At 38.8% G+C, this 15,763-nt stretch overlaps 1 protein-coding gene across 11 annotated transcripts in view; it reads right to left on the bottom strand.

Moving 5' to 3' along the window:
* LOC136846750 (zinc finger CCHC domain-containing protein 8 homolog) overlaps nucleotides 1-9,194 on the bottom strand; it is a 37,780-nt gene extending 28,586 nt beyond the window's left edge. For 3 of the 11 annotated variants that reach the window (XM_067117971.1, XM_067118018.1, XM_067118025.1), the window contains exons 1-3: nucleotides 8,675-9,188; nucleotides 2,445-2,515; nucleotides 1,787-1,882 (exon numbers count right to left, since the gene is read on the bottom strand). In XM_067117971.1, the coding sequence (XP_066974072.1) occupies nucleotides 1,787-1,882; nucleotides 2,445-2,484 (136 nt within the window). In that variant the 5' untranslated portion in view covers nucleotides 2,485-2,515; nucleotides 8,675-9,188. Of the gene's footprint in view, nucleotides 1-1,786; nucleotides 1,883-2,444; nucleotides 2,516-8,674 lie in introns of all 11 variants that reach the window. The other 8 variants (XM_067117947.1, XM_067117955.1, XM_067117998.1 and 5 more) reach the window with 4 other exon arrangements.
* Between the last annotated feature and the right edge of the window lie 6,569 nt (nucleotides 9,195-15,763).

The raw sequence follows: 15,763 nt of genomic DNA, 5'->3' as shown, positions 1-15,763 counted from the left end.
ATGATTGCAAAAATTATATGCAATACCACTAATCACAATGTAAAAAGACACTAATCACCATGTAAAAAGAATTCAAATGAACTATGCAAGTGTTCATGCATATGAAAATGAATTCATATGCAATTCAAGACTTACAGGGCCCAAACACCATGAATTTAATGAAACCTATCAAAAGAAGTAGCAAGGAGTTAACTAAACTGGAGTGAAAAGGTGAATAGCTGGCTGTTCAAAATACCCAACTCACGAAGATGCTGACAAGCAGACCATGACAAAGTCCAGGAGAGCAAATATACACAACCACCAAGAAATATAAGAAAATGGGATGAAAGTATTATTAAATAAACCTCTGTAATGGAAGGAGATATGAGTTGAGCATTAAGGTAACATTTGCCTAAAGAAGAATTCTATGAATGATTGCAATTGTTGACTAAACAATAGACACACTGATAAAGGGTTCTGAGACATATTTGGCAAAGAGACAATCATATGACCTGACAACATAAAATTCAATTGTGTAAAAGAGCCAGTGCAATATTTTGCACACTGAACAAAAGGGTCACAAAACCCCAATGTGAATTTATGTATCATCAACAAAGAGGAAAACTAAACACTGTAGCCAACATCTAATTTATACTTAAACTAAACCAACAGCCAGTTGGTTAAACATGTAGCCACAAAAAGAAATGTTTTGTCAACACATCCAATTTCAACAATATATACTGGACATCACTTTGATGATTAACAGTGACAAAAGAAGTATAACATGGCAAACCAGTGAAATGTTAAGGTAAAAATTACCTAAAATTAGAAAAGTGAGGAGTAATCAATAAAAAACCTAGCTTAAAATGAGCTGAGTCAAGGCATAAAGAGCACTGGGTAATTGAGACTGGGGGCCTTCGACAAAATGCCTAACTAATGCTTTACTAATTTCACATGCTATTCACCACTGCTTCTTTTCATAAACAGGGATTTTGGCATACATAAAAGTAAATTTGTACTGTACTGTATTTTTGTATGCATTCATATCACTCATAATACTGGCATGATCAAGTTACCAAAGCTGCCATTCTGTATGCTGCATACTTCAAATAAGCATTTCAAGAAACTAGAGAAAATACAGGAAAATGGAATGAAAAACTTGCTTTCAAATGAAATCCCCCAATGCTAAACAGAGTTTATAGCATTATCATACTCTACATCAGTACAGTATCACCTCAACTTAACACATGTTTTCAGAGTCTGGCCTTTCTGATAAGTAGCAAAATCAGTTAAGTAACACAGAGCCTATATTACAGCCTGCACTAATTGTTTTCAAGCATCTTTCAGCAAATTTAAGAGATATATCTAAAAATGCATTACACACAAAACACCGCAGTAGCACGGGAAAAAAAATAATCATATGACAGATGATAAAGTACAGAAATCTGCTAAGTTGAGGTGTTACTGTATTTACTGTATAAATGTTTCTCATTAAAATGCAAACTTCCTGACAAGCAGAACAGTACAATATTCTAGACATGCAGATTGTACCCCAAATCAAGCAGTCCATGAATGAAAGAGCGCTAATACATGCAGTGTGTTTGCTCTCTCTCATTCACATTACTTATCCCAATTATCACTGTCAAATATTCATACCACCATGTCCATCCCAATTTTCATGCATTCCCACATAAGCACAGCACTATAAACTAGCAATTACACACCCTACAGTTTACATCAAAGCTGGAAGACACTGAAGCAAACAAGCATAGCATATTTACATATGACCATATATTATACTACTCACTCTTTCCTTCCTCAATTATCTCTACACCGCTGCTATCCAGTGACGATTCTAAAATGATAGTGGAGTCTTTTTCAACATCACTGTTCTCTGCTATCTCTGAAAAAAAGAGACGATTATATATATATATATATAAATTTCTGACTCACATCAGGATCGAACCCGGGTCTTTCAGCTGAAAGGCAAGGGCGCTGCCCACTAGGTCATACAAGTCTAAAAGAAGTTGGAACCTGGGTTCGAACCTGATGTGAGTCAGAAATTTATTTCTGTTCCACACGTGACTGTGTGCTGATTATTTCTATATATATATATCCACATAAGACTTCTGGTTTGCATAGCCAGAAAAAATACAGAAAATTAACTTCCAATTTTTGTGTGCTGGGGGTTATTAAACAAATCACAAGTTGAAACTGGGATACTTAAATTCATGCAAAGCACAATATACTCCATCTCCTACATGACTGGTTCATGCGTGCTGGTGATCCTCTTGACACCTACTTTCAAACCCAGAGCAAAAACTGCAGTCATCTAGTTTCTAGTTCTTAGGCACAACAGATACCATGGATTGTTCAAGCCTGCGTGCATTTGCAAAGATATTGCGCCATGTCTTTAGTTGTTAACAAGCATATTTACATTACATAAGACCATATATACAACTCACTCTTTGCTTCCTCAATTAGCTCTACACAGCTGCTGTCCATCGACGATTCTAATGATTCTAATGTGCCATCTCTGGAGATGATTATCATATATATAAGCATGTATATATATATATCTGCCATTTCTTCTTTTTAACGTGAATTTTTGTAAAGCACGATGCCTTATTTGCATACTTTTTGATTCGCTGTAGACCTGTGGTCCTCGATACATCGCTTAGACCTAGCGTATGTTTATATATATATACTGTATATATATATATATATATATGCACATAAAAGACTTCTGGTTTGCATAGTCATGAAAACTGCTGATTATCAACTTGCCTGAGTGCATTTGCAGAGATATTGCACCATGTCTTAAGTTGTTAAGCCATACAATTTCCGGCTTCACCTCAAGAGCCAGGCTCTTGCTTACATCTTGGTTTGACAGTGTCACTAAGCATACTCGTGATATGCAAGACATATGCAACATTTCAAACGTTTTAAGACAATCACCCATTTATACTTATTCACTCTGCAAACAATAATGCTATAGCTCTGAATTCACTTAAAGGTTTACAGACATTCACTCACTGAAAGTTGCTAAGTAGGTAATTAATCAACAAGGCACTGACATAAATCAAAGCAGAGTAGTGCTGGTATCCTTGCTGTGATCACTGGATGCTAATTACTGTAATATTGCAACTGGTGTTTCCTCACAACTCCTGTTTACAACGTGCTCAAAGAACATTACTGTAATACCTCTGGCCCTACGTAGCAGGGTTTTTAAAAAATGGTCGAATGACTGTTTAAATAAATTTATGATCATATAAATTTACCTTTTAAATCATTGTTCTTATTGAGCAATTACCTTCTCAACGCAAAAAACCATGCATAAAATAACAGCATAGGGAGGTGAAGACAGTCCCAAATATCGCAGTACACTATTTCTTGCCTAGCCATCTTTCCATTACTATGGTATGCCCACTGAGTTATTTCTTGGGTATTCTGGCTTACACGAATTTTCTGCATTATTAACATGTCCAGTTGGTAAGTGATGGTTCTGGTTTCTGATGGTATTTCAGCCTTGCTCAAGAGACTACTGTTATTTTTCGCTATGCTACAACCCAAATTGGAAAAGCACAAAGCTATAAGCCCAAGGGTTCCATAAGTAATGCAGGTTAGTACCAAAAAAATAAACTTTGGAAGAAATAACAGAGAAAACAAACAAGATTACAGTGACCATCTAAATTATGAAGTGATAATCACTAAGTCTGCTAAACAAGAAAATATTTACACCCAATTTGAACCACTGATGGTTACCTACATGATTAGGAAGATCAAAGATTATTACACAAAATGGTCACAACTAGGACACACCTTATAAACAATGTGGTTCTGATACCTCACTGAAGAAAAGGCAAAACTCAGAATCACCAGCATATCTAGACTTAGGTGGTAGGATGGAAGAGTCTAGGAAGAACTGAATGCAAAAGATAGGGAGAATTATGAATAATTTACAATACTGTATATGCAAAATGAGCTAATCAAATGACTGTGCCAGAAACGTACATTAAGTTTATGAGTAAGAAATTTAACAGAACTAATTTTAGATTATACTCAGAAAATACTAAAAACTTGGCAACAAATGAATAAAAACACTTCCTTGTGGCAAACACATCTCAAAAAATCTTGGAAGGCTTTCTCAATATATAGTACAGTAAATTTTTCCATAGTTAAAGAATAAACAGACATGAACCACACCTAGAATTTTAATTAAGTTCCACGTATTTAAACACTGTCCATGAAAAGACCTGGGAGAGGAGATCCAATATCCTAAACTATAATCATACTTTCAGTAATGTCGGGTTTAAATTTTATCCCCCATGACTTGAACATTCACAAATTTTAGCTAAACTTCAGTTAAGAGATTCAGAAACCAAACAGCTATGAGTGTCATCGATTTATGTCTTCCCATGCTACAGATCCTCACTATTTTTGTTCCTTTACAGGGGTAGGACCTGCAGTACTGGCTCCCTGCAAGGAGTGTGCTGGTTGATATCCTTCAAAGTGATACACCAAAAAATGCAGGAAAGTCACGAAATGTTTATTGATTCCCTTCAGGGAAACTCTCCCCCTTTGACAAAGCCAACCTTTTAGTTATTTCCACCATACCTGTTTGTCTCTTCCTCTGCTCCTCCTGCTCGAGTCGCCCTCTTCTCTTCTAGAACGAGGTTGAGGCAGGCAGAAGATGAAGACCTGGAGTACCACGTGCGGCTTCCCCTCCAGGGGCAATAACAGCAACAGGATGGTCAATAGGCTAACCTCTTTAGCAGGAACAGCAAATGGAGCATCGCCAGACCCCTTTAGGTAAAGTTAAGTGGTCCAAGAATGCTGTGAATGACAGGTGCCCTAAAATGCCCAGGTGCAGCTCACAGACGCTTCAGGAGGTGACCGAACACGAGCAAGTGCAGGAGTTTCATGTAGCCAGACACCTGCAAGCAAACCATCACTTTCTCCATGCATACAGTTCCCTCAAAGCAAGCCAGGGGAGAATGAGCAAGAGGAGAGGAGGAGACGGAGAAAAAGAGAACTCCAGCAGAAAGGAGCTGAAAGGGTTCAGCAACATCAAAGGGAACATTTCCTCCTGGATGGTATAAAAAAACAGATCTTGGCCTTCAATGACCTTTCTGCCTCAAACTAGGAATATCCCTACATAAAAAGCAATGGTTTAGGCTATATTCTTGAAGGAACAAATGTGTACAGGGTTGGTTGATCAGAACACAAGAAAATTCTGTATATGAGGTATGAGGAGCTGGGAGGGAATGTTTATTGGCTCATCACAAACTGATCTCTTGTTCAGACCCATATTCCATACATAGTATACCCTACCACTACTTCTATCAATTTATGAGGAATCCCTGTGGGTAATGGATGCCTCTGATAATTAATCTCATACATACTGTTAACAATTCTGATTGTGAGCCATGGTAATTGGCTGAATTTTGATGTCAAATTGAATTCTGATATCTAAGACAAAAATTGTTTCTGACTGTTAGTGGTTGTCTTGTACATACAAAGCCTAAAGTTCTGACTTAAAATTATACTTTTTATCAAAAGTACACTAAGCAATCAAAAAGTACTTTCTACAATTACATTACCAAAGTACTTGAAATGGTAACACTATGATACTTTAGTTCCTTTTCAACACTATAAGAATGATAGTCATTTTGCCATTTTTTATTAAGAATACAGTATACAGGTGAAAAATGCTGTGTATTTACCAGTAAAAATGAAAGCTAACATCATTTCTAAGTACACTGCACTTGTAGTGCATGCACCACTCTCAAGTGCTTATGAGAGCTTGTTCTAATTATCTATGCCATAATAATTACCCACTATTTACAACTAATTAAAACTTCAAAAGTTCTTATAATAAAATACACAGATGTTTTCTGATTCCTAGTTTTTAACAATGGCTGCTTAGTGTGTAAGAATTACAAATGACAATGGTAACAATTTCATTAATTTTATATGGTAAATAGACAAGTAATTTTATCCATCTAGAATTGAAGTACAGTAAATCTACTGATATATGCCTCTACTAACTGAACTAAATTACTAGGACTGAGGCAACGAGGAACAAATATTTGCCTTCTAGGAACTGTGTACCTCCTATCCTTATGGTAATAATTCTGCTATTTGTAATTCTGTGGGGGAGACAGGAGGTGCCCCTTGCCAGTTAGGGCATGGTATGAAAGGTTAGATCAAAATTTCACTTTTACGATTTATGATTCTCAGCCACCCCTCTACCCAGTTCACATGAGAATAAGAATCCAATGTCCAAGGTTAAATAAAGTTAGGATGCATCCCTTTATTCTACTCTTGTGATGCTTTAACCAGTAAAGGTGAACAGCTGAGCAAGAATTCCTCCAGCAGATCAAGACCTGGTTAAAATCAGAACAAAAACCTAACCTCTCTGGGGCACTGTGCCTAAACCTAGCTAGGGTTTGACCTCAATAGATTCAGCAATGAGACATCATGCACAACAGAACAATGTGTGCCATGCTATTCAGCAGAATTGCCATTTAGCATATGTCACGTCAGCATATAAGAGAATTCAACTACCCAGTCTGGTAAGAATCCAATGCCTAGGTTACATCCAAGTAAGTTAATGAGCTTTAGGAGCCAATGTAGCAGAGGGGTAATGTGGTCTGACCTAGGATACCCCTTAAGTCTAGCGGGCATTTCAGAGGGAATACAACCTAACCAGACCTAGCTTTACCTAACCTGGTAGAACTAAGCAAGAGCCCTGCATCGGGTATTACTTTGGAAATTGATTTTTCCTATAGTACTTTGGTTGCTTATTATGAATTTACTTTTATTTTTTGTTGGTTGACTGTAATTAAAATGCAATTAACTTCAGAAGTTGTACGCTGGCCATCCTGGAGTGCTATTGCACATGTGCAGTGTTATAGGTGCGCTTTTGGTAAAACGTGAAGTTTCCTTCACCAGGGGTTCGGGACTGGAGCCTCCAACTACATAGCATGGCCTACTAAATTAGGTTAGGTTAGGGTATGTTAGGTTAGTACAGTTCCTTATATAAGCTAATAGGTTTCCTTAGCCAATTCCTTCTTAAACATATGGCTCCCTGATGACTTGTGCATGTGCAGAACCATTCCATAACAACATGGCAGTCTGGTCTTTCTCCCAATGTTTCCAAAACCCGCCCCCTTCCTAAATGGTCCCCAACCATGTTGGGTAGATATCATATGAGGTTAATAATAACTGACCAACAATAAACACCACCTCCTTCATCAGCTCAGCAATACTAAAAGTATAGGAAAAATTGATTTCTAAGGTAAATTACATTTGGCCGCCAATATATAACCTTGAATTCTTGGAAGAATTATATAGTAGCTCCGCTGCGGTGACTGCCCTCTAACTTAACTTCTTCTACAGTTTTTTGGTTGCTAATTATGAATGTACCTTTCATTTTTGGCGCTTGAGTGTAATTAACCTGTAATTAACCCCCTGAAGTCCATCCAACAAGACAGAGCATGGATACTTCTGTTTCGAACGGGGTCATATCCCGTCCGGCAAGTACAATAACTTGTTAACGTATGCGTACCCAACCGCTCCCCCCCGGGGCCAGTAATAACACGGCGAAGGGACATTCCATTTGGCCGACAACAAACAGACGCATCGCCAGTATCAGAACCCCTAAGAGTGTAGAAAAAACCAGTTGAAAAGGTAAAAACAGGCGCGGAGCTAATAGGCTATATAGAATTACCGAATTCTTTATCAGCAGGTAAAGTTCTATAGAAAAACGTCAACTGTCATAGCCTAGCTCATCGCAGACAGCCGGCTTAGATCTTACCATATTTTTTGACAACGGTTAGCCTAGCCTATTGCTGAAATGCATGAACGAAGCGCCTGCAGTTTACGTTGACGCGGGTGTCGTCTGCCAGTTTTCTAGTCGCGGAGGAATACCAACACACGAAATCAGTACTAAAATGACAAAACCATAACTAACCAACCTAACCTAACCTAGTGCGGCGTGCCCTTACCTAGGCAGGGGGGGCTCTACCCCCCTGCACCCCCCAAGAAAGATAGAGAACATGGCGTTTCGTGTGGAACTACTTACCTTGGCAGATACCTCAGCGGACGGGACAAATGGCGTTACGTGGCGTCAACGTACACTGCAAACTACCCACAAACTTTTCCCATAGTGCCAGGTCCTGACCTAACCAGATGCAACCAACCTAACCTAACATAGGGCAGCGTGCCCTAACCTGGCAGGGGGGGGGGGCGAACCTCCAGAAAGCGTGGGGTCTCTGGGTCGCGAGCAGGGTCGGGTCGCGGAACTGCTCACCTTGGCGGAGTGATTGTAGTCCGGGCAGAAGTGTTGCGCGGCCTGGCCAACTAAACTGTAAACTACCCAAACTACCATTTGATACTGTAGTCTTTATGCTGTGATCATAAGTCTCCTTAACATGATTAGTCCTATCTTTCCGATTGTGAATTAGCCCCTACGCTCATTTTTTATTTTCTCCGCACCCAAAATCCCACGTTATAAGGTAAAGGCCCACGGTAGCGTAGGTTGGTTCACCACCAAAAATAGTCAGAGCCTAACCCTAAATGAATAAAATAACGTAACTAAATGGAAAAATAGGTGGTTCATGTACAGGATACGAATTAAAATATCTCAGCATTACGATTTTACAACTGTACCCCAAGAAAAACACCTTACCTTAGGTTTGTACTGGGAAGGACGCCTGTAGACTAAGCTGGCGTAGGCCTCTTGAGCAACGGGCTAAAAGCTACTGCGGTTCCCTCGGCAGCCTTGGATGTGAAGTGGGCCTTTTAATATTACCGTAAGATGATATTAACCAGTTTGCGACTCATTTAGCACCATCTGGAGGTAAACTAGACGTACAGAACAACAACACAAACATCACACCACCTTACACTACAACAACACGGTCAACACCACCGACGCGGTGTTGTTTGTTTTGATTATTTCATAGACAGATATAAGCTCGAGAGGGTAAAATCTCATTAAGTCACTAAACAGCATTATGATTAATATCTTCCTTTTTCAATTGAATAATAATTTTTTCATTAAAGTGCAGATTGGCTTGATATTCGGTATTTCTGATATTCTCTCAATAAGAATAGAACAGGACATTAATAAAAGTAAATTCTGTAATGAACTGATGCGACAATATGTACTAGTCAAGTTCAGATCAACGGTGATTCAGAACGAAACTATACATAGACTCACAGAGATGAGAGTACACCTAGAGTCCTAATTTTATGCCGATATTGAAAGATTGTTGTGCTTGTTAAGTACTCTCACATTTTTAAGAAAGCAACACCATTTGTTCTTTTCTTTGTGAAACTGGTTGCACTGTACGTGAAAAACAAATCATCATTAGAATTTGTGTGTCAATGAAACTGGAGAATGGCTAGAAAGGGGGAACTTTGACTGGTCTAACTTGTAGATGCGAAAGAGGAAAATATGAAACGCCGGGTAGGATGTGAAATTGTGAAATATCATTGCTGATTTTACTAAAATTATGCCAGCAGGAGTTCTTAAACAAAAGTGGTATCACAAAAATGACCTTCCTAGAAGACAGTTATTGTAACATCAAGCGGATCTGTCGTGTTGCTTTGATGAAGTGCATTTAACAGTGGATGAATATAGAGCATTAAAAATGCAATAAGTGTTGAGGGATAAAACTGAGAAGAAACAGGTGGTGATTTGACCTGTGACTTTGACCTAAAACTTGATAATCTATCAGGAAAACTGAACCTTTGGAAGTTGACCCGAGACTTGGTAAAAACTGGCGAGTGACTGAATTATTGAAACCTTACTTAAGAATTGGTCATACCATGAGACTGAATTATTAGAATTTGCTTTGTAGAATATGGCGGCCCTTAACATCGAGAAAGGTAATATTAAAGGTTACTTCTAAAGGCTATGCTTTAAATTTTTGTTGAAGGAAGCGGTTGAGAAGATGCTGCAACCAGCAAAATATTGTAGAAGGGGAAAATTAATTGTAATCTTGAAAGCCTGATATTATGAGCCGATAAAAGGATGGAACGTAATAAACGTACCGGTCATGCTTATTCCCAAGGTACTCTTACATCCGTTGGACTAAATCTAGAACACGGGCAAAAATAACAAAACAAAATAATAATGAGCAACAAAGTTCAAGAAGAAATCGGAAAAGGTTGTTTTGGATCTAGTGCGATAACAGTTATAAGCTATTATACTAAACATATTCCGATAAAATTTCGGAAGAGGCCTATGATTTGACTAATTGATAAATAGCCAAAGAAACATGAAATACGGATACTCTGTATGTGGTGGAGTCTTAAGCACTGTGAAGTCAGTGAGCACTGGGAAACTTGACGAGTTTCGTATAGTCTCTCGAATGGAAAGCCTTAAAATCATTAAGACGAAAGATGCAATGTCTTCACTGGATAAGATGGAAGAAGATAGCAGCATCCACGGGCAAATGAGTTCAGAGTAGTTGGCATTAATGGAAGCAGTTAGCTATTTAGAAAGATTTTAATGAAACACGAAGAACACTCTAGTCAACTATTCTAGTGATCTTACTGCCTAAAGGAAGTAAAACATGAGATCTAGTATGTTGTTAGCCATAAGTTATGGTCAGATAGTGCGTACAAAGTAGACAAAATAGGGTCTTGTATTGTATAAATGTAGGGGTTTCTTGGACAGAAATACTGGAAACTACCAGGAGCAAGATACGGAGATAAAAAAGATGTCACCACAGTTGAAGACGAAAGAATCCATAAAATACGATCACAAATGTATTAGCGATGATGATGAAAAAGAAGATGGACTCTGTACCTAATGATCTAATAAAAAAAATGATTTAATGTAAATTGGCATACTGTAATAAACACCAAGATATTCAATGTTAGCAGCTACTTATGAGCAATAAAGGAGCATAAAACGACCAACCATGTGTAAATAGTGAATGATAGTGTGCTGTTGTGATAAATAGTATTTTAGATACTAGAAATCTAAGCACAAAAAAAAAGACAAACGCACAGGAGAACTGATGTATCCCAAATAAAAGAAGAAAATGTGAGTGCTATGGTAAATCATGAAGAAAGATAGTAAATTTGTGAGTAGTCTCGTGAATAATCAGTAAATAGAAAACAAAGCTTTGAAAGAGAGAGAGAGAGAGAGAGAGAGAGAGAGAGAGAGAGAGAGAGAGAGAGAGACTGCCTATAAACACTCATTACTGACAGATGCCTGACTATGTACAGATATTGTAGACAGATTAGAGAAGAGATAAAGTGATAAATACTATGAAACCGAAACATTCAAAAGATATTGTTGAATCATTTACTGCATTACGTGCGACCACACTGAATGAACACAGGTAAACAAACCAGTGGAGCCAAGATTAAACGAAATACACGATAAAGGGGGCTGGGAGAGCATGACACCCAGAATATTTAGTCAGGCGTCCGAAGAATCAGGAAGTTGCCTGAGCTTGGAGACTATATATTACATTCCAAGTTAAAAAAAAAAGATAATAATAACAATAAAAGAAGAAGAAGAAGAGTTTAATCGGATCTTTAGTGACCCTTAACGAAGTTCGGGGGTCGTTTTCTAGGACTAATATTTCTTGGGGGTCATTATCTTTATGATATTTACAGTCTTTTGTTTATGTTTTTACGGTAATCCCCAACGAGCTTGTACTAAACACGCCGCAAATGTGGATACATACCGGGTTAAACCCCCGGGGTTAGGGGGGTCACTATCTAGGAAAGATCCGTTTAATCTTGAAATGATAAACTAAAATGAGCCATCCCAGTGAACTAGATAAACTCCTTCAACTTGCTAAGGAAGCTTCCTTGGTATTAGAGTACATATGTGAAAAGAGACAACATAAGTCAAGAGAAGAGAAATATGGAAAGAACTTAGTTTTCGAAGGATAGCACCCTGATCGGAGATCCTTCGCCCTTCATGAAGACTTTCCATGACCCAACAAGATTACGAGGTTTCGGACACGTATATACTACCCCTCCCCACTCCATACCTACAATTCCCCTTCACCCACGCCCCATCACCCCTCTCCCCAATAAAGGCAAATCATTGGCTTTTCGTAGCATGTAGGCTAACAAGTCTGTTTGACGATTTTTCCCATTTCGAATTGTGACTTTATACGTGTCTAAATTTTCAAAACAGCCAGTTGATGCCTCGTATAAACTGGGTGTGGGTTGTTGATTCCTTTGTAGTCTGGTAGGCCTAATAACATACCTCACTGAGGTATAGGCCTTTGGTGGTTTTCATGGGCCCCCCGCAGCATATTTTCCAAGAGGGGGCAAATCTTGATGCATACTGTACATGGGCAGTTTCCGGTGTCAAGCAGACAAACACTTTTGACCCTTTGAAGTAGCAGGTTAATTCCAAAAGCAGTATCAGCGCCTGCATATCTTTAATAAATAAAGCAGTTATATATATATATATATATATATATATATATATATATATATATATATATATATATATATACATACACACACAGTATATATATTATGCAGTGGAGTTGCGATGCCAATAATTTAAGTGAAGTAAAATGCGATAAAGAAAAATTATACAGAAACTTACATTGCCTTTTTTTTCAATAGTTCCAGGATTTCAGGGGTGGGGGGCCAAGTGCCCCCTGCCTCCCTTGCCCCCATGCGGCCGCCCATGGTGGCTTTACACACAAGGAGCCTGAAATGTTCATTGATACGTATCTATAAGAGCGTTCATGTCACCGCGTAAAATTCAAACTTAACAGTCAGGGTGATTTTGTATCGATCGTCTCCTTAAATGTCCAAGTTCCTTCCAAGTGTTACTTTTCAAACCTTACGAGTATTTTGTATTCAGCCATTTTTTTTCGGTTATTACAGTAAATCCGAATTCTTCTTGCATGTCAAATGGAGCGTGTCCAGATGTTTGAATCTAATACGGGTTTGATGTTTGCTGCCGACTTTGACACCCTCTAAATTATACAAGACTTGTAATATTTTTAATTAAGGCCACTATAATCTCATGTGCACAGTATTTAACAATTTTATTTGTTATATAATCTTAGTTTTCACTTTACTGTTTGGTTGATTGACCTGTATGCAGAAGTTAAGTGTACCTTTAGTTTAACCAGATCACTGAGCTGATTAACAGCTCTCCTAGGGCTGGCCCGAAGGATTAGATTTATTTTGCGTGGCTAAGAACCAACTGGTTACCTAGCAACGGGACCTACAGTTTATTGTGGAATCCGAACCACATTAGAACGAGAGATGCATTTCTATCACCAGAAATAAATTTCTCTAATTCTTCATTGGCCGGTCGGAGAATCGAACGCGGGCCCAGCAGAGTGCTATCCGAGAACGTTACCAACCCGTCCAATGAGGAACTACCTGTATGCACAGAAGCTCATACTAGCTACCCTTAGGCTACGGAATGCAGATGCCAATAAAGCTGCTTTGGTGGTCAGTGAGCTTCAGCTGATGTACTGCAAGGATTAGCAAAAATTTTAAGGACACCCTTATCATTAACATATGGAATTTGCACGCAGTCTATTTCAGCAAAAATGGGTTCAGGGGGTAATGGTCGGTCAGTAGTCGATTCTTACTTCTACCAAATTCTAATCCTATGTTTCCTCTTTCTGAAAAGGGAAAACTAAAGACAGCCTCTGTCTGCAACCCACTTTCCAGTTTCTTGGGCAGGTGGAGCAAATGTTTGCGTACTGAAGTGGAATAGATGCTAAGCAATCAATGTTTCCTCCAGTCTAGATGGTTATCCAAACTTTAGGAAAACAGGAGTTCATGAGATTCATGATACTTGTGACCCCATGGTAACCAACTCAACTGTGGTTTTCTTCTGCATAATGGAGGAGCATGTTTCGTTTTCAATTGTGGAAGCCTCACTTAAAACAAAAACGTAGATGATAAATGTTTATTATTTTCCCCAAAAGTCTTGCAGTGCCTTCTCATCTGAGGATCGCTGTGTCAGCAAGACCATCCCAGATGGACGAATGAAAGGGGCTTTGCGACGTTTTTGAGGAGATCCTCCTTACATCAAATGTTAGATTAGACATATCTTATTGAACCCCTTTTGAAAGACTCACGATAGCTTATTGGAGCTTAGCAGAATGGGTCTTTATTACAGATATCTCGCAAAAGGTCCCAATAAATATTTTGACTGAGGTTGAGACCTTATCAAGCAAGCATTTTTAGCAGCTCATTCTTACATGACCTAGAAAAGATGTTTTGCTTAATGTTTCCACAGGGAGCTTTGGAGGGAATCAGAGAGAGAAAGGCCACCATCCTAATGTCTTTGTCTACAACAGAGATCATTGAATCAATTGCATTAAACTTCCGTTGATTATCTTCTATTTGTCTGATTAACTCCTTCACTTTTGGTGGAAAATTAGATATTTCGTGGCCAACGCTCAGGACAAACATTTTGATTTTTTTGCATGTCTGGGATGTCTCCTCCACTTATCTTCAGCATAACAATGGAAAAATGATTGCATTTTCATCAAGATATGCTAAGAGAAACGAAGTTTATATTATTCTCTCGTCTACTGGCCCACGAATCATCTCGTTGTGATCACTCACGGTTTGGTGTGTTTGGAAATTGTATCTGTGGTTGAACAATACCTTTACATGTGTGGGTAAAGGGGCTGGGATTCTTCTCTGTAGTCGTCTTTTTAGGGGTGGCACTTAGTGCCAGCAGTAGTTGGTAGAAAGGGCTATTCTTGCAAGTTAACGCAGGTAAGGAAGAGGGGGGTCAGCATTTGATCCTTTGTGGTCAGAAGTATCATCCCAGGATTTCTACTGCCTACAGTAGGGCAGGTAAATCAAAGCCTTCTTTATGTGCTGTGCAGAATAATTGTAGTTTGCCAATGAAAATGACTTTGGTCGTCTTATAGATATAAGAGTGAGGGCTTCTTGCTTGCCATTCGAAACAATGTACTGCATTTTGTTTCACTGAATCATCTAAAGTGGACCCTGGGTCATTCATCCAAGAAACTGAGGAGCAACTGGTACCTTACCATTTGCAGCACCGAAAAAGCTGCACCTTGGTCCACTTTAACACTGACGCCTACATTAGGAAATTGTTCGATATCCTGAGAGACAAATTCGAGTTTCTTTGTATCTCTAAGAAGCCATTTGAAGAACTCTGACAGAAAATTAACTGAACCATCAAGAGGACAAATGTCAAGAACTGGGCTGTGCCTGCCACCTGTGAAAAAAAACCTTTGAGCCGAGCTACATTTACAGGAATATCAAAGAATATAAATCAGGAAACTATTTATGGTCTAATATCAGCCGAATCTCCACCACAATACACCTCCTTACAAAGCAGCTGAACAACCTCTTGAGCCCCTATATCCACATTATGTAGTCTTTAGTCATTTGCAACCTTCCTGGAAACCTTGAAAAGTTCTCCCTTCCTTGGACATAGGAAACCTCCTCACAAAGATGTCCGAGGATGAAATGATCGTATAATCTTGGGCAAGATGTTGACTATGATGCAACACTAAACTTAAACAGAGGTCACAATATTGCTGGAGGCCTCTACGAAGATGGCCACCTTCATCCCTCACGCAAGTCACCTCTACACAGTACAATAGATTCATGATGTGCTCTCCCTTGGGTTCTTCGTTGACTTTTACATGAATGTTGCGGAAGAAAAGATTATGAGCAAGGTTCCTACCCCTACGGTCCAACATCCGTACATTGGCAATACTTTCAGCAGAACAGAATCCAAAGAGAACCTAGAAAAACTGACTTTATGAGT

Source organism: Macrobrachium rosenbergii, chromosome 2 (genome assembly GCF_040412425.1).
Source record: "Macrobrachium rosenbergii isolate ZJJX-2024 chromosome 2, ASM4041242v1, whole genome shotgun sequence".
In the NCBI taxonomy this organism is placed as follows: Eukaryota; Metazoa; Arthropoda; class Malacostraca; order Decapoda; family Palaemonidae; genus Macrobrachium; species Macrobrachium rosenbergii.
Note: the sequence above shows the minus strand (reverse complement) of the source record. Positions and strands in the feature narration are given on the sequence as shown.